This window comes from Peromyscus eremicus, chromosome 3 (genome assembly GCF_949786415.1).
Source record: "Peromyscus eremicus chromosome 3, PerEre_H2_v1, whole genome shotgun sequence".
Classification (NCBI taxonomy): domain Eukaryota; kingdom Metazoa; phylum Chordata; class Mammalia; order Rodentia; family Cricetidae; genus Peromyscus; species Peromyscus eremicus.
This window is the reverse complement of record NC_081418.1, coordinates 150,527,855-150,547,305: the sequence shown is the minus strand read 5'-3', so window position 1 is coordinate 150,547,305 and position 19,451 is coordinate 150,527,855. Positions and strand designations below refer to the sequence as shown.

At 41.8% G+C, this 19,451-nt stretch overlaps 1 protein-coding gene across 1 annotated transcript; it reads left to right on the top strand.

The window, feature by feature from the left end:
* The first annotated feature begins 318 nt into the window (after positions 1–318).
* Positions 319–18,181, top strand: LOC131906567 (sulfotransferase 6B1-like). Its single transcript, XM_059257178.1, has 6 exons — positions 319–463; positions 2,439–2,623; positions 6,310–6,436; positions 12,985–13,079; positions 13,375–13,561; positions 18,048–18,181. Exons 1-6 carry the CDS (start codon positions 319–321, stop codon positions 18,179–18,181), a joined length of 873 nt encoding a protein of 290 aa, XP_059113161.1.
* The last annotated feature ends 1,270 nt before the right edge of the window (positions 18,182–19,451 follow it).

The following is a 19,451-nucleotide window of genomic DNA, read 5'->3' as shown; positions in this document are numbered from 1 at the left end:
ACTATCTTAACGTGGTGATTACTCTTGGTTGCCTGATAGTGTTCTGTGCAAATGAACCCCAACTGGGTGGAAGGAAATGTTTTGTAACATGTGTTATCAGAAAAATTCAGATAACACCATTTTTATAATAGACATTGACTCAGATATGGTTTAAAAATTATTCCTGTGAAGAATTGCAAAAGGTATATATAGACACATGGAATGTCAGCTTAGAGACAACAAGATTACTCTTCTGGAATTGTGACCGAGGGCTAGGATTGTCTGTGGCTTGTGTAGGGACTGTGTGGAGTATACAACCTCTAATAGATTAGGTGGAAGATGTCATCCCAGAGTCAGCCAAGCCTCCTTCACAAGTACAAGGGCATCCTCTTCTCTGCCATGTCTTCAGAAGAACTCCTTGATTCCTTGGATTCTTTTGATGCAAGAGAAGATGACATATTTCTGGTTTCCTACCCAAAATCTGGTGAGTTTCTTCTAAAGTGCACTGTAAGATGCAGAAATGTAACAATAACAAACAGAACAATCATTTCCATAATACCTTTATCAGAAATTTTATTTCAAAGGGGGGAATATGATCTTTAAGGATTTAAATTGTGTTACTTTAAATGATTCAGGTGAACTAATTAATGTTCTGTAAAGCTTTCCTTTTTGTTCAATTTATGAAGATACATAAGTGTTGCTATACCATATGTAATAAGAAAAACAGCTCATACAAATTCCCATTGTGTGTTGCACCAGTCATTGTGATGACTAAACAGCTTAATGCTTTATAACTCTTTCATCTGCTCTAAGAAGAACCATACTTGCCTTGCTAAAAAGTTTTACTTCAGAATTGATTCCTACATAGTTGTATACATACTGGCTACTATACACATGTACACATATTAGCTACTATAAGTAATGCCAGTCTCTCCACCATTGAAATTGGTTCTATGCTAATTTTGTTTTGTTACGTAATGTCCAGTTGCCTGCTACTATTTCCAGAATAGTGGTCACATGGAGATGGTAACTTCCCAGTAACCAGTTCAACAGTTAGCAGCCGAGCTGCCTTTGAGTTGGTTGTGGACTGTAGTCATCAATTAGAGCACTTAACATAAAACCTGTAAAGCAAATCAGAGCACTATTTAGACTCTGAGTATTTTCTCAGCTGTAAAGTTGTGCCTACTGCCCTTCACTGAAATCACAATGAAATCATGGACACTAGCACTAGCCTGATTTAATCTCTTTAGGGATGTAGTCTTCCAATTAGCCAAATGCCCCCACTCCCTCCTGCAAGCTTTCATTTCTCTACTGCAAAATTGAAACATAGCCATCATTTGCTTCACCAAAGTGTAGAGCTGTATTCTTGGCTGGGCATGTGGATGTGAGAAATCCTGTGCAAGAGCATTTGTGTAGCATGAATGAAGTGGGTGTGGGAAGTCCCATGGAAGAGCATTTGTGTAGCATGAATGAAGTGGGTCTGGGAAGTCCTATGGAAGAGCATTTGTGTAGCATGAATGAAGTGGGTCTGGGAAGTCCTATGGAAGAGCATTTGTGTAGCATGAATGAAGCACCAAGAGTTCAACCCCCTGAATCATAAACAAACACAAAAACACTTGGCCAACAAGGTTGCTCCATGGTAAAACCCTTGGTGTGCAAACGTGGCAATCTGAATTTGATCCAGGCAACACAGATAAAGGTCTTAGAACCAACTCTACGAAGTTGTCCTCTGACCTTCATGTGCATTCTGTGACATTCACTCCCCAGCATCATATACAAATACAGTAATAACAAATACAATTTTAAAACAACACCTTCACCATCATCACCATCCCCTCAAAAAGACCAAAACAGAGCTCATGTGTTCTATCCAGATCCCAGGATAGTAGCCTTTTAGCTCTCTGAGTAACAAATATTTGTGATTCAAAGACTTGGTTTGCATAAATACTATTTTGTGTTCACAGGGAGATCTGTGTCTATCTTCAAGGGTTAAATGGGGAGGTGAAAATGCACAAAGACCATGATAACTGTATTCCAGTGTGTATTCTAACAAAGGAAGGGGCTGGGTACCGTGGGGAGACAGAAAATGGATACTCACTGTGTGAGTGGGTGTTAGGAAGGTAGAAGATCGCCTATAAAAGGAAATGGCTCATGGGATTATGGGAGTCACATTAGAGAACATGTGTGTGAGTTGGTGATTTGAAAGGTCTAGAAATGAATAATAACAAATTATTTTAAGACAGAGAATCAGCACGCACCCCATGTAAACCTTTTCACTCTTGTAACAGGATTCAACTCAAAACAAGTTAGCATTTCATCAGGTTCCAGGGGTGTCACAGTCATGGCTGCTGATTACAGTCACACTTAGTTCACTTTTATCATGTGCTCATGTTCTACATTCATTCCCGGAGCTGCAACATTTAATTAAAGCTGCATTTCATCTTCTGTTTTGTGTGAAGGAACCCACTGGGTGGCAGAAGTCATTGAGAGCATTCCCAATGCTGGAATCACTCTCACATCTCCTATTGAGTGGGGAGATGTTTCTAAATTCAAAGAGCTAAAAATGGTCTCTAAGAGAAGAGTTATCCCAACGCATCTAAGCTATGAAATGATTCCTGTGACCATTAAACAGAAGCAATGTAAGGTAAGTCCTGCTCTCGGCATGCAGCCTTGAGAATGATGAATTCTTCCTCCCCTTCAAAGATTCATTTTCTTTTAATTTTATGCATTTGTGTGAGTGCCTTCAGGTGTGTGTGTACACCACGTGCATGCTGTGGCTTTGGAGTCCCAAAGAAGGCATCATATCTCCTAGAACTGGAGTTACAGACAGTTGTGAGCCACCATGTGAGTGCTGGGAACTGAACTTAGGTCCTCTTCGAGAGCAGCCAGAGCTCTAACCACTGAGCAGTCTCTCCAGGCCTGGGGTTCTTAGTTTCTTGCCCTCTCAAGGAGCTTGATGGCAGCAAAGCAAGTGCCATTTATATTTAATCATTTTATTTTTTCTAGGAAAAGTTATTGTAACAAGAAATGCTAAAGGACAGTTTCCTCAAGCCATTATTATTAACTCGTAGGTTATTATTTTTAAAAGTCAATTATAATTTAAAAGAACATTTTCCATTTTCACAGTTTTCTTTTCCCATTTGCATTTTTGTGAAGGGATTTTTGTATGATAAAGGGATGAAGAAACCATGCTTTTAGATCACACATAACAAATATTCTCAGTTTGGTTAAAACATATCTACACAGGGGGAAAAAACACTAGACTCACATAGCCAAACAAGTGAAGGGAATTTCTAGTGTATGGTATTAGCATTCAGTGTAATCTTTTACAAGTGTGTGCGTAAGGAACATTGTGATCTGAAATAAAGCAGAGGAATAATGTTTGGAAATCAGAGACAAGACACATATGGAGTTCACAGAAATGAAGCTTCTTCCAACCATGCCAGCCATTTTCTAACCACACAAACAGAACCTAAGGGCCTGTCCCACGTGAAGGCACAGAGAAGACTCTCCTTTGACTGTCACTTGGTAACCACAGCTCTGCAGGCTCCCACTCCTCCATAAACAAAAGTAAACCATCAATCAGGGTCAGAAGTCTGCCAGACAGGGGAAGCTTAACTCAATTACACTTTCAAAATTCAACGAACCATTTTCCTTTCTAACAGGCTGTTTCTGAGACAGACAGAGGGGAGGGAGGCAGATAGAGAAAGACAGGACTCTCATCTTTCATGCCTGGATTAAATCAAAACCCAGAGAGGAAGGGAGGAGACATGGAAGTGACATTGAAGACAGAGGAGACGAAGGCAGAGGATGAGGGGAGGAAGAGGGAGGGGGAGACACACACATACCCTGATACATACATACATATAGATATATATATATATATATATATATAGATAGATAGATAGATAGATAGAGATAGAGAGATGGAGAGAGGGGGGAGAGGAAGAGGGAGAAGGGAGAAGAAGAACGGTAGTGAGAGGGAGAGCTGACTCCAGTAACTAATGACATTCTTAAGCAATCACCACCAGCCAGGAGGTTTTGTGTTTGTCCCCCACACATGACACATGGGGTCACGGGCCACTTAAAAGCAAAGAACCTGAAGCCGGGACAGGTGCTTCTTAACCTGCACATTGACAGTTCAGCCTCAAGGCACAACCCTTCCTGAATGACCCTAATGGGACCCAAGTCTCTCCCCTCCCTTCTGGTCTCCAGAAGATAGAATAGTATTATGTGACTCAGCAAATACTCTCTTATCTAAGTCAGCTGCATGTCCCTGGCTGTCCACTGAAACCCAAGTTGAACGTCTTGTTCCTATCAGCTCATGATGCAATGCTGCATATAACTGACTATGGACCCTCCGTGGATGGGCTTGTAGGTTAGTCCTGAAGGCTGTGAACCAGTCAAGCTTCCCCTACCCATGCAGGGCTGGCTTTTCCCTCTAAATGTTCCCTAAAACCTTTTGCTTTCATTTAGTTTCTGTTGTTTCTTTTTTTTTAAATTTATTTTATGTGTATAGGTGTTTTGCTTGTGTGTGTGTCTGTACACCACATGTGTAGCTGGTGTGTGCTGGGAGGGCAGAAGACAGATGTATTATCTTCTTAATCTGTCTTTTCTCCCTCCCCTTTTGCTAGGAAAATTCCTGGCATGGAATTTATATTTTGTAACTCATTTTATGGTGCTTAATAATGATTTTATTTTATTATTTGTGTGTGTGTGTGTGTGTGTGTGTGTGTGTGTGTGTGTGTGTGTGTGTATGAGCACAGGTGTCCATGGACACCTAAGGCATTGAATTCCTCCAGATCTGGAATGACAAGTGGTTGTGAGCTGCCCAATGAGGGTGCTGGGAACTGAACTCAGGACATCTGGAAGAAGAGTAAGAGCTCTTAACCACTAAGCCGTCTATTTACCCCCTCATGATGCTTGAGTTAACGTTCCTCTCCAGAATATCTCAGTCTTTCTTTTATAGCCTCTAACTTCCTTCAGCAATTCTTCAGGTTTCTCAGTTGACTCTAACATCTACAACAAATGGGTTTCATTATGTTTCTGAGTAGATAACACAGACATAAAACATTAAGGCTTCTCCAGAGTCTCGCTTCTCTACCTGAACAACTATTTTCAACTGATAAGTGGAGGCTTAAACCTTTGCTACTTTATCCCATTTTGTCCATGCAATGGAATTTTAGAAGTGGGTTTGCTAGCCTTGGGTTTCTGTGGTTCTGCTCTGGAAGCCTGGCACTGGAAGAGAAGGCCCAAGGCCTGTGAGGTTGCTAGGTGTTACATAAGTTAGAGGGGGATCATGGGTGGGGCTGGGTAAAGGTGGTTCTTTCCTGAACCCATCGACCTTTACAATCTCTCAATTAATAAGGAACCAGGCACTATTCATGTGGACCACACGTCTGGACTATGAACACACTACTGAAAGATAGCAATATATTAAAAGTGACTCAGCAAATTCTATCTTATCTAGGTAAACGGTGTCTGTCCCAATTGTCAATTAGAAACACAAGAACATCTTGTTCTTAACTCGTGCAATGTTGACTATGATCAGAAATGCTTCTAGTGCTTTCTGGGGGCTTCTCACCTGTTCCTTTTGTAATCCTGTCTCAGAACTCCTACCTTGCTTCATTGACAAGAGCACATTTAATTGTCTGTTCCCTCAGCCTACACTGAGAGAGGGCTCCAACCATTTCCATCTTGCTCATCGCTGTGTTCCTTAGAACTAGATCATTGTGTATTGCCTGATATTCAGTACACACTGAGTACATGTTTATGATCTGAATTACAGTTGTAGTATTCCTAGATACTGGAAGGGAATCTTAAATGTTCTACTGTGCAAGGAATTAAATTGTCAAAAAGGGAAGGTCTAGCCTATAGATTTTTCTATAAAAATAATAGAGTTTGTGAAAAAATCTTGCGGCATGAGAATGTTTTCTAACATATAGGTAGGCAAAAAGTAATTTTGCCTGACAATAAATAGGGGTTTTCCCATGCCTGGCCCTAAAAGACAGGACCACACTTAGCAAGTTGACCTAGAAAGCTGTCCACTGGGCTCTGAATACCATGTCTGCTGGGGGATGGCCCAAAACACAGAAAGCCAGGCCACCTCTAGGACCTCTGAAATATTCACATTCATCATGGCTGATTCTTCCTGCGCATACTGGATTTCCAGAGACAGAAACCTAAGACTGTTTACTCATCAACTACAGCTATTAAAAAAATAATAAGGTAGAATTTGCATAGGTAAGTTTCAGCTACAACTTTCTTTTGGGAAATACTTGGGTTGTGGTTATTTTCATCCTAGAATAAACTGTTTGCATGTTTCAACAGATTGTCTACGTTGTCAGAAATCCGAAGGACACAGCTGTGTCCCTGTTCCACTACTACAAAGACAACCCCAACCTCCCGTCCACGGAAACGTGGGCTACGTTTTTAGAGCTGTTCCTCAAAGGAGACGGTAAACATCACAGTCATCGTCTTTTTCTTTTTAAATTGTGTTTATCTACTTGTGTGTGTTCATGTGTGTGCATGTGTGTATTGAGTGTGCATGTGTGTGTGTGTGCATGTGCCTATGAGAGTTCGAGAGTGTGTGTGAATGTGTGTGCACGCACATTGGTGTGCAGAGTTGAGGAGAATATTAGACTTCCTGCTCTCTCAGTCCCCACCTTGTCTTCTTGAGGCAGGGTCTCTCACTGAACTTGGAGCTGGGCTGGCAGACAGGGAACCATAGAGGTCTTCAGTCTCCACTTTAGCTGTGCTGAGGTTACAAACTTGCACTTGGACACACCCAGCTGTCCTGTAACCTGGATACTGGGATTTGAACTCAGATCTTGGTATTTGTGCTACAAGTGTTTATATCTCCTGAACCATTTCCCAACCCTGGCAATTGTCTTTTAAAAATAATAATATACATTGATCTTTCTCACTCAAAATGAAAACATGTTCCAAACCTTTGATGGCTTCTGCATATGCGCTAAAGAAAGGATCCTTGTTTCTTCTAAACAAATTCTTAATTACTTCACAGTCATTTTTATGGCCTCTGGGGAGGAGCATATTTGTGTGTGAGTTATAATATCTTCAAAATAGAGATTAATTCTTTATAAGAACTTACTTTTTTTTTCATGTACCGCTAGTTTTTTCTGTGAAGTAGTTGTCCACTGAGTGGAGGACAGTAGGTAGCCTGGAACAGGAACGAAGAAAATGCATATGAACACACAAATTCTCCAAAGAAACCAATGAACAACCCGTGAGCAAATTGATTTCCTGAAAGGGAGCAGAAAGCAATTGATGGTGAAGCCCTTGACAAGCCCACTCAGCCCACTCAGGGCACGTGGTTCTGCCACCTTCACCACCATTCAGCTCGCTCCTTTCCCCTGACTCGGTGGTGCTGGGCGCCTTACAACATCTTAATTCTTAACAAATATTAAATAAAGATAGTGTGCCAAGACAGTGAAGAAATTAGGAGACAGGACTTTAAAACGGTGAAGGCTTGGAGGACTCCATCTCTTTGCAAGGTGGGGGTGGTTGGGTTCCTGCAAGCTCTCTATAGTTACACATTTAATTAATAACTTTTACTTAAAGAATAAGTTGCAAAAAAATTGACAGCCTAAAAATCTGGAATATCTGACTTTTTCTTAATTCCCCGCCCCTACCCCTTCCTGGGTTATTTAACCTAGGTTAAGGAATTTAATACATATCATTTTTTTTTGAGTTTTAAAAAATTTAGTGTTTAAGAGTTTCATACCTGTAAATAATGTGGTTAGGTCAAATCCAGCTCCCTACTTCTCCCCCATCTCTTCCCATTATCTCCCCCCACCCACTTCCCCTCCCAATTTCATGTACTCTTGTTTTAATCCGCTGAACCCTGCTCTGTGCAATACTGCCAGCACTAAGTGGATCCAGAAGGTCTTTAATTTCACAACTTTGCTGGCAGATTGTTCAACTTTGGCCGGTGAGTTTCAGTGAGGCCACAGCAACTGTACCCTTACCCTGGGGTCTGCCATGACTCCTGCAGTAGCCACAGAGGACTATGCCAGACTCTACCATCTCAACTCATCTTTCAGATACAGTTTCCTCCCTGACAAATGTCACACCTCTAGCAAAAGCCTGATGCCTCAAGACTGACAGGTCTTGGTCGCTCCCACAACCTCCCGAGACCAGTGATGGCTTGGACATCCTAACCCTGGCCCCAGGCTCATAAACCCCACACAGCCACACACGGCTTCATCCTTACCTGCTACCGTGTGCATTCCACATGACAGAGATGCTTAGCTTAGTGCTTAGCCCAGTGCTAGGTAAATTCTATCTTATTTCACCCTCACGGGAACCTCATGTGGTAGATGCTATGATCCTCATTTACAACTCCAAGGAATGACAGACTTGGGAGGCCGAATAACTCACACACAGATATGTGACAAACAAGAGCCAGGATTTGATTTTTATTCCCAAATCTTTCTCCTTACTATGGTGCCACAATGTGTATAGTCTAAAGTCACCTGATCAGGAATTCTTCTTCCACATGATCGTCCTCTAAATATTTAAAGATGGTTAGCATGCCTCTCTCTGCCTTGAGCGCAGCTTTGGAATAACCAGAGTCTAAACACACAATTTTATTTTCAGAACAGACCCCGAGTCTGCTTTTTCTCAAGATGGAAAATGCTATTTTGTTGTTGTTGTTGTTCCCATTTTACCCAACATAGCTTCCCCTCCTCTCTGCTTCCTGTGCTCCAACCTGGTCATGTCCCTATCGTGACTCTGCACCCAGCAGGGGAACACACACAGGTGAGGTATGGGAAGGCAGGGCAGTACCAGTATACCCCGGCTCCTCTTCTATGTGTTAGTTTTCTTTGGGCAAACTCATTAAAAAGTGCCAGGCCAAGCCGTAATGAAACAAGGCTAACTGGTGCTGGGGAAATCTGTACCCAGTGAACGTCATACCATCACAGCAGATTTCTGGGAGGAGGGCAGAGGATGGACCATCACAGCAGATTATCTTGGAGGAGAATAGAATATGGTTGGAAAACATTCTGGGCGTTTCTCTTACATTTCCTTGGGTGAATGAATAGATCTTTAGTCATAATGAGATCTTATCTATAAACATCCTACATCTGGGTACTCCATCCTGCACAAGCCCTGTCACCAAAGCTTTAAAAAAAAGTTTATTTGGATGTGAGCAATGTTTTTACTGTTATTTGTAAGCTAGAGGACAGGCATGCAATCCCAGCACTTGAGTGGCTGATGCAGGGGGATTAGGAGTTTAATGATCCCAGGCTACATAGCAAGTTCAAGGATAGCAGAGGCTACCTGACACCATCTCAGAAAAAAAAAAAAACAATCAACATCACCAAACAACAGCAGGGAGAGCAAAAGATTGCTTGTGTTGCAAAGCAGATGTGTGTGTGCACGGGTGTGCTACGCCTGTGACCTGCAAGGGGTGTTTGAAGGATGCTGAAGAGCGTTCCTTGCTCTGCTATATATGATACATAGTAGAAAGAATAGATGACTGAGGTGGAAGACGTGGCACCAGATCTTGTCTGCACTTCATTCTGTGTGGCTTTGGACAAGTCTCCAGACTACTCTGAGATCTGTCCTTCAGATACAAAACAAGACTAACAAAAAGACACACCTTACAGGACTGTTCAGAGGTTCAATTAGGTAACGGCTACAGTCCATTGCAGAAGTCCACTCAGCTATTCTGCTAGACACGGGAGACTTTCAAGTAGTTTCACACGAGAAAGGTGTGTATTCAAGGAGCTTATTTCATAAGGAAGGTGATATGATATCCTGGGCTGGTCTTCATGTGTACACTCAGCTCCTACTTACATAATAAGATAATAGAGTAGAGTGATGTAGATAGACGTTTAGGTAATCATCTAACTTACCTTCCAGATAGTAGCTTGTCAAGTTAAACAATAACTATAAATTATGCTCTGATGATATCAGGCCACATTAATAGCTCAATGAAACTAATACCTTAACACTGAACACATTTTTATACCTCTAGTTCCCTCTCAAGCCTTGTCTTAGGGTTGTGTATCTCATAAGTCCTCCATTGCAGAAAGTACTGCTTTATATAATACAATGGCTATATTTTCAGGGTGAATTTTAGAAACTAGAACCTAAGACACTGCATTATAATTGGTGTCGGGCGAAGACAGAAACAGCTGGTGCAGAGGGTAGAGCGTTAAGGTAATGCATGCAGGTGGGTAGGGAGCCTTGGAGTCACAGGTTGGAAGCACATATCCAGAGTCCATATACAGAGTTGTACAAAGTCCTCGAGCAGCAACTATTGAGAGGAAAGAGGATGAAGTGTTTTGCTGAGTGGCTTTTTTCTTTTTCTTTAGTTTATTGAAATAAGCGTTGAGTTAGCAGAGGAACATTGCCAAGGAGATGGTTGAATGAGCCAATGAAGAGAAGAAATCAAAGATGGAAGGCCAGTAGAGAACTGTAGGAGCTGTCTGTTAAAGCCATTTCAGCTGCTGCAAGACAGGGGTGACACAGATGCCTGACGGTGTCCTTAGTGACATTGGCTGAGAGACCAGGTTGATTGAACACTGAGATCAGGAGGGAAATGTGGAATATTCAAAGGACATAACATCTCAAAGAAACCTGCACTTTATAGGAACAGGGGGAGTTCTGGAAGTTTTTAGGAAGTGAAGTTTCTGACTTATTTCTCAGGCATATGGATTGGGCGAGCATGAGCCTGCTCTACCCATGGGCATTCTGGGGAAGAGGGTAATTCAGGCATAAACTAAAGCCGAGAATGGGGAGAAAGGGTCTGGTGACTGTAAAAAATGAACCGTGCAGAAAAGCCGTTTCTCTCAAAGGTGGATTTGTCTTTATTTTAGAAGCTAAATTTTCTTTCCAGTGAAGCTCTATTAACAACTTGGAAAATGAGGCTTGTGATTTAAAAATTAACTCAATTTGTCACTTGAAAAGTCTAAGCAGTTTAAGGATTCCTCTGCATACAGTAGTAATATACTTTCATGTGCTAGTCAGGAAGGCATGCACAGCATCCCCATTCTTTCAGCTGGCCTCTGATCGTTTGGAAAAAGATGGAATATAAATTCATCTCTGATGAATAGAACAGCTGCCTTTCAAATTACGGTCAGTACAGCCCTGAAATTCATTCTTAAATCACTTTGTCGCACGTTGGCAGATTGTTTCTTTCTGAAAGAGCCTTAATGGGTGAGGTTAATTACGTCTAACCAGTGGCCATGACTCTGAGGCTGCTTGAACCCTGGCTGCAGGACACAGGCTTCTCTGGCAGTCCCAAGGCCTCTTGCGGCATCCACAGCTGTGGGCAGGAGCATCATACGGGGCCTAGGCTGCGGGTACTGGTAGGAGGTAGAGGGCACAGATTGACCCTTCTGGTGTGACATGATCCTTCCTTCTTTAAGGCTGTATGAGAGAAAAATCAGTTTTCCTTCTAAAGGTATTTGAGTCTGGGAAAAAGGTGGCCATTCTTAGAAAAGCGATCCTCTACTGCCGCGGTGGTTATTTGGGCAATTCTGAGATAAGATATTGGATAAGACTCCAAAACAGGCTGAAGCACTGATAAGGAAAGGCAAGGCAACTCTTTGAGTTTTCTGTCTACCTGGGGGAGCCTGGGGTGGAAGGCCAACTCTGTAATGAAATCATAGCATTCCCAGAATCTCCTGGTTTAAAATACACAACAAAATAAGTCAGACTCAGAAAGACAAACACCATGTGTTTTCTCTCACAAGTGGAATCTAGATTTCAGTGTGTGTGTGTGTGTGTGTGTCAGTGTGTGTGTGAAATAGCACATAATAATACTGTATACATGTGAAAATGTCACAATGAAACTCATTATTGTGAGAATCAATGAATTAACAAAGAGAAATATGTATGCACAGGATTATTTATTTGCATTTTGTTTCCTCAAAATCTGAAATCACCAAAAATTGCAGTTAGTTTAGGAGTTAATTATATTGTAATTATATTATATATAATTTATTCCAAACTTTTACGTTCAAACCATCCCATGCAGTGACTAGCAGGCACTCGGGGCTGCCTTCATTCTGGTTTGCTGAGTGAAGAGGGAGCAGATGGCAGGAGTTTTCCACCCAGCACCTTTGACACTGAGACACAAGCCAGAGCTGGCGTTTGGGGGACAATGACATCCAGAAGGGTCATTTAACCTTTCTTTGCTTTGTGTGTCGAGGTTCCAGTGAGCGGATGTCCCGAGACAAGAGCAAGTGTTCCTTTCTCATCATTACTGCTAAAAAGGTTACACTGAAGGATACTGTACGTTTGAGCCAGAAGAACTTTTCAAGGCTATCATTTGACAACAAAATAAAGAGATAATAATAATAGCAATAGCAGATAAATTCCTAAGGCTGAATTGTTCAGTCTTAAACTTAGATAAGTTAAATAGAGTATTTTTTAAATTTATTATGTTTTTAATTTAGTTTAAATTTTTAGACAATAAATATATAACCATTGTAAGAGCCTTTTAAAAAAATAAGTTTTAAAACTGGGCATGATAGCTCATGGTTATAATCTCAGCACTTGAGAGGCTGAGGCAGGAGAATAACCATGAGCCTCAGAACTACCCCTGGCTACACAGTGAGACCATGGCTCAAGAGAAAAGTTTAAAAATGTTTGTAATGAAAACCTGGAATTCTGAATGTCACTTAAAGAAAGAAAATGACTGATACTTAATGTTTCCTTAGAGAAGCTTTAAAAGTTCAGATTATAAATTTTGAGAAAAACATGTTTTTATTTTGTTGCTGCTTTTCATGGTGATAAAAAAATATTTACTAGAAATAAGAAAATAAAATAGTCAGAGTATTGTGAGAAGATGTGGCCACCAGCATCTCATACACCCGGGTGAAATAACAGTGAAATGATCTCTTTGGACGGTCTCACTCCAGACTAATGAGCACGTGCTCTGGCTGATCACTTTGCTGAAGCTGGAAGAAGCCAGATGTGGGGTGAAGCCATCCTTGTAACCAGTAACATCATAATGTACTTCTCTTCCAGTTGTATATGGTTCCTGGTTTGATCACGTTTTGAGCTGGGAAAAACACAAAAATGATAAAAACGTCCTCTTCCTATTCTATGAAGAAATGAAGAATGTAAGTCTTCTCCATCAGCCTTTGCTGAAACCAAATTAAGTTAAAAATCGGGGGATGAAAACTGAGTGTGGTGGTGCATACCTTTAATCCCAGCACTCAGGAGACAGAAGCATGTGGATCTCTGTGAGTTCGAGGCCAGCCTGGTCTACAGAGTGAGATCCAGGACAACTGAGATGACATAGTGAAATCCTGACAAAACCAAACAGTGGATGAGTTTTGCTTTCAAATTTGAAGGAACGAATTTAGTATTCAGATAAGAGGCATACTTACTTTCCTTAATTTTCTTATTGCTCAGGACTTTGCTAAGAGCCTAAAGAAAATAACTGCTTTCCTTGGCATCAGTGTGAATGACAGTGAGATGAGTAAGATCGCTCGGAACACATCGTTCAGTGAAATGAAAAGCAATGCAGTTAAAGAAAACTGTGATCCCAATCACACCATCTGTGCCCTCACATCCAACAGGAACCTGGTGTTCAGAAAAGGTAAGTGGGGAGGAGATGGCTGCATCTGAGTTCCCACTGGAGAGTGCATTTGGCTCTCTCTTTCTACAGCTTCTTTCCTCATCCGGGAGTCAGCCACGAAGATCGAAAATACTTGAAAGAAAATAATTGTCACCATACTGAGTATGTGCAGACTTTTATTTTCATTGATTCCTAAACAATAGCAAGTAGCTACTATGTGTGTGAAGTTGAGATTGTAGTTAATAATGTAGAGGTGCTTCATGGCAATGGGAGGATTTCATAGGTTATGTACAGGTTTTATATAAGTAGAGATTAGATATCACTTTATATAAGCAATGTGCATCTCAGAAATGTTGGTGACAGAAAACTCTGGTATAGGCAGAGTTTCTTTGTGTCCCAGCAGCTGGCTCCCACATAACCACTCAGAGACTATTTATTAATTATAAATGATCAGCTGCTAGCTCAGGCTTGTTACTAGCTAACTCTTACATTCTAAATTAACCCATTTTTTAAAATCTATCCTTTGCCATGTGGCAGTACTTTTTCTCAGTACAGCATGCTCATCTCCTGCTTCCTCTGTGTCTGACTGGCGGTCCCTCAGACTCCGCCCTTCTCCTTCCCAGTGTTCTCTCTGCCCTGAAATGCTGCTTAGCTATTGGCCAATCAGCTTTTTATTAACAATGAGAGTAACACATTTTCACAGTGTACAGAAGGATTATTCTGGAACCAATCTCCTCTGTGTACAGAAGGATGACGTGATTGTGTTTAAAGCTCTCACTGAGCTTTGTATTCCTCATTTCTTCATAATGGACCTCCCATTGCTTATGTGCACAGAAATATAAGAAAAGGAATTAAATCCTCTCCCCCAATAATTCTCCAGGTTTGAATTAGAAGCAAGTAGGGAATTTCTGAATGTAGAATTAAAAAAAAAAGAGATTTATGTGTAAGAATGTTCTGTCTGCATGTGTATCTGTACTATGTGGGTTCGGTGCCCAAGGAGGCCAGAGGGGGCATTGGATCCTCTAAAAGTGGAGTTAAACAGTTGGTTGTGGGTACTGGGAACTGAACCCAGGTTCTCTGTGGGAGTAGCTGGTGCTGTTAACCTCTAAGCAACCTCTACAGCCTCTAGAACTGTTTTGAAGTGTGTAAATTTTTATCCAGATATAGGAAAAATGTTTTATGACTTGTAAAGGCAAAATGTTTTATATGTATATATTTGTGCATGATTCTTACTAAAAAGCAAATGTTTATTCCCCTTCTTTGGCCTGACTGAATATAAACCACCCCCCAGCAAATATTTGCCAACTCATGTGTAAATGGATATTATCTTAACTTTTCTATTGTTGTAATTTAGTCTTATTTATGCAGAGTCACAAAACCAAGGCTCAGAAAGGAGCCAAGTATTCAACTCAGTAAATATTAATAAGCTATTAATTCTGGAACTAATACATGAATATTGAGTAAAACACAGCATCTGTTCTCCAGACATTCATATTCTAGACAGAAATGCACAATGCTAATAGCATGAGCAGCTGTGACTACGACTGTGTTGAGAGTCTTTCTCTGTCCCACCAGCTAGCTCACAAATAGCCACATGAAGACTTACTATTAATTATGAAGTCTCGGCCTATAGCTTAGGCTTGTTTCTAACTAGTTCTTATAAATTAACCCATATCTATTAATCTATGTACTTTTATGTGGCCTGATTACTTTTACTCTGTACTTCTCATCCTGCTTTCTCTTTGTCTGGCTACTGACTCTGCCTTTCTTCCTCTCCAAGTCCTCTCTGTCCCCAGAAGTCCCACCTAATCTCTTCCTGCCTAGTTATTGGCCATTCAACTCTTTATTAAACCAATCACAATGACGCATCTTCACGTAGTGTAAAGGAATATTCTCAACAACTGTGGGTCGAGAGTGTGGGGCCAGGATCATACTTCTTCTGTAAAGGAGGGGAGGTCCCAGTAGATCTGGGACTGAAAGTTTGAGAAATGGTTATGAAAATCATGGGAGGGGAATGCTTTCTGGGGAGAGTCAATGGCAGAGAGGGGGTCAGAACCACAGCTAAGTCACATGGTCTGTGCTAGAAGATAAAAGGGAGCTGCTGTGCTACGTGGAATATGTGTGAAGCAGGTTGTGGGAGATGAGAAGACAGTGGTGCCACAGAGCTTAAACTTCATGAGAAGCCCTGTCCTCTTTGCCCCCTCTCCCCTCCCCTCCCCTCTCTTCCCTCTCTTCTCCTCTCCTCCCCTCCCCTTTCTTCCTTCTCCTCCCCTTCAGTCTCCTCTCCTCCCCTCCCCTCCCCTTACTCCCCCCCCTCCATCTTCTCCTTTCCTCTCCCCAACCTCTTTTCCTCTGGCTGAAGAAGGAACCACAGAAGCAGGCCAGTGTGCTGCTATAAAGTGGTAGAGGCAGGTATAACCACGATTAGGAGAGCATGGAAGTAAGGCAGAAGAGCTAAGCAAGATGCTGATTAAACTGTTTAGGTGAGAAACATGTGGGTCACCCCTGGGACAGTGACAGAAGTCCTGCTTGTGTGGGTTAGTCCAGAAGTCAGCCGGGGAGCCATCGGCAGGTTGTGGGATGAGGCAGAGTCATCTGGGAGAGCCAAGAGCTGTGGCACAAGTGACAGAAGATGGCTCTCAGGGGACCTTAATACCCATGAGAATGAATCAGTCCAAAGGGAGCCAAGAAAAGACATGGGCCAGAATCAGGCAGAAAGCCGGAGCCACACAGAGGGAGACCTGTCAGTTGCTCATGAGCTCCGAGCAGTTCCCACAGTGGTGAAGATGGGAAGGCTTGACAAGAGAAAAAGAGAGGTAAAGGCCACTCAGTGTGAGCTGTGAAAACGCAGAGGAGGAAGACAACAAGGTAGTTTGAGAGAGGCAGGGACTGGGAAAGGCTAGGGGGGTTCTGGAGAGGAGACGAAGAGGGGACCCAGAGCTTAGGGGAGGGTGTGTATCAGCCAGGAGCAGAGAGAAGAAGGGAAAGATTGTGAGAGGTTGTGTAAATGCGAGAGTGAGAAAGGAGGGAGCTCTGAGGCCTCACAGTGATGTGTTTTATTACCTCACCCTTTAGGAGTCCTGGTAACAAAGCAATCACTGTTCTCAAATCTCACCCCATAAACATGTGAGACTCTCCAGCGGTGGTTAACTGGCCCCATCCCCCAACCTACCACAGTTGTAACCCTGGCAAACATCCTCAGGGGAAACCCCACCACCACTACCTGTAACTAACTAACAGCATGTGAGTCCCACCATGTGTGTTTTCCTTGTGTTGGATGTAAACGTGGAAGACTAGCTCCTACTGGACACACCCACTGACGAAAAACACTTATACACATAAAATAATACATCTTTAAAACACCAGCAGCAACAGTAACAAAACCCAAAACCCAAATGGTGAGCAAGTTTTGTTCCACAGGCCACAGTTTTCTGAGTTCAGATTCATGATGTTTATCTTAATATAATCTCAGTATATTAATTTTCATATGGGCTGGGCATGATTGTTCACATCTTTAATCCTAGCACTCTAGAGGCAGAGGTAGGCAGATTTGAGGCCAGCCTGATCCACACAATATGTGTGTTCCAAGCCAACCAGAACTACGTAACTTGACCCTGCCTAAAAAAAAAAAAAAATAAATAAATTATATAATATCAGTGTTTTTCAATAAAATACACAAAATGTGGGAAAGAAGCCATTCCTAGAGTATAATACATTTCTTTACTGTAGGTGACATTGTCCAGTACTCAATCTAGCCGTATGTTTTCTTAACACATGATGTAAGATGCCTAGCTCTTGGTTACACACAAAGAATACATTATAGTCCCCTGCTTGCAAGCGTTTGCAAGCTAATTGGAAACAAAAGAGCACAGAAAACAGGGTAGAGGTAAAATAATGTGCCATTGGCCCTAAGACACGGAGACCCCAGGGTTGGAACCTGAGCCCCCAAGGATGAGGGGAGCATAATGGAAGTGAGAAAGTCAGTTCTGAGGAGTTGAGAAATGTGATGTTTCAAATTAAGAGAGGCTAGCAGACTGTGTATACTTATCTCCAAATGTCTTGTATGGAAAACTGGTGTTTATGTGCTCAATTCTCCATTGTTAATTTTATAGGAAAAGGTTTCTGAAAATAAGGTGAGCTCTCCATCTCTATAGTGATTCCCAACTCAACTTCCACTGTGCACACACCCAGGGGGTGAATATCACTGTGCTCACATTGCCTCACTTACGATTTTGTCACAGTTGGACTAGATGTTCTTGACTACTCCAGGAAATATATGTTTGTATATTGTAAATCGTTCTTTAAATAAGTAATTATGAATTGTAGAAATTAACAGATAGCTACCACAGTAATAATTAGAAACACCAAATGAGCAAGTGAAAACCAGTCCCCATCATCTTCTCGCCGGGAGAGAGCCACTGCTCCATGCGATCGCACAGCTGGTAGATTTCCTGAGAGTGCCGTGGTTTAGGCTGCTTCTTGCCTGATAGATTTCACGTGTTTCTAGGAGTGGTGGGTGATTGGATCAACTACTTCACTCCGAAGCAGAAGCGAGTCTTTGACGAAGTTTTCACAGAGAAGATGAGACACAGCGATGTGGGCAGATGCCTGAAGGAGTATGCGAATGCGGATGGGAAATAAAGCTGATCCCCATCCTCTGCCGTGAGGCGCCCAGAGAACATGTAAATATTCTTTACGGATGTGGAAAGCAGGGACTTCTTTCCACGAGAAACACATACTTCAAGAATGTGTCAAAAGTGGCCTTTGTGAGAGACTATTATCATTGTGTTTGGTGAAAGTAGAGAAATATTAACAAAAGGAGGCACAGGATTCTTCAACAGCTGAACTCTGGATCCACTTCCAGCATGTCCAGCAAGGCCAGGGGTAGTTCCTGTTCAGAGAGAGGACATTACTGTAAATCCTCCATGAGCTGTGCTGATGCGGAATAGAGGTGAAGGATTAAGTGGCATACCCGAGAAAATTCTATTTTCTGCCTGTTTAGATGAACATGGCCTGTATCCCAACATTTTTGTTTCAACATTTCCAAGTGTCTGTGAGAAATACTTTCTAAAATCACAATAACAGAGACTATCTTGTCAAACTTGAAACATCTAATAGTAGGATCCTATCATACATTGGTAAGCATGAAGAATGAAGAGAAAATCATCCAGCCGAACATGGCTGGGCAAGCCTGTGTTTTCTTAATATCACCTCTGTTAAATTATAAACTTTTTCATTTTCCAATTTTGAAACTGAACTTCCCTTTGAAACTTTCCATGCTTATGACTATAGTATTTTGAGTATGCATGCTCACTTCCAGACTCATGCCCAATGCTAATCCAGTCTCTACAGCTCTCTGTAAATTGCACTACCCCGTGCCTTTCACTAGAGGGCACTGTAAAGAACTCTCAGTGAACTGAACAGTGTTCTCCCACAGGTCTCAGCACCATTTACTTCTGCTGTAGACTCCTACCTAAGGCTTGCTGGGAAATCAAAACTGTGCTGTGTGTGGCTCTTAATGCTGAGCTCAAAGCAGGAGGTGGGTTTGCTGAGTTCAACTAAACTCTTTGATTTTTATACCCTAGTGTATTATGAATCTATGTAAGTGTTCAGGGACAAATCTGTTGGGGTATTTTGTGTGGTGTCGATAATTCAGCAAGTAGTTCAATTTGCATAAATCTCCTGTGTGCATGCCTTTGTTACAAATAAAGAGCATCCCTTTTGACTTCCTGCAACTCTTTCTCTCACAAAATAACATTTCTAAAGGTTGACTTTACCCACTTTCCTTCTTCAAGTAAATGAAGTTGTTGAAGGACAAAGCAGAGTGATCCTTCTTACTGGATCTGAGAGGACTCATGGCTGAGCTGTCTTCACGTGTGCTGTTGATGACCAGCTGGCTAGGGAGACAGAT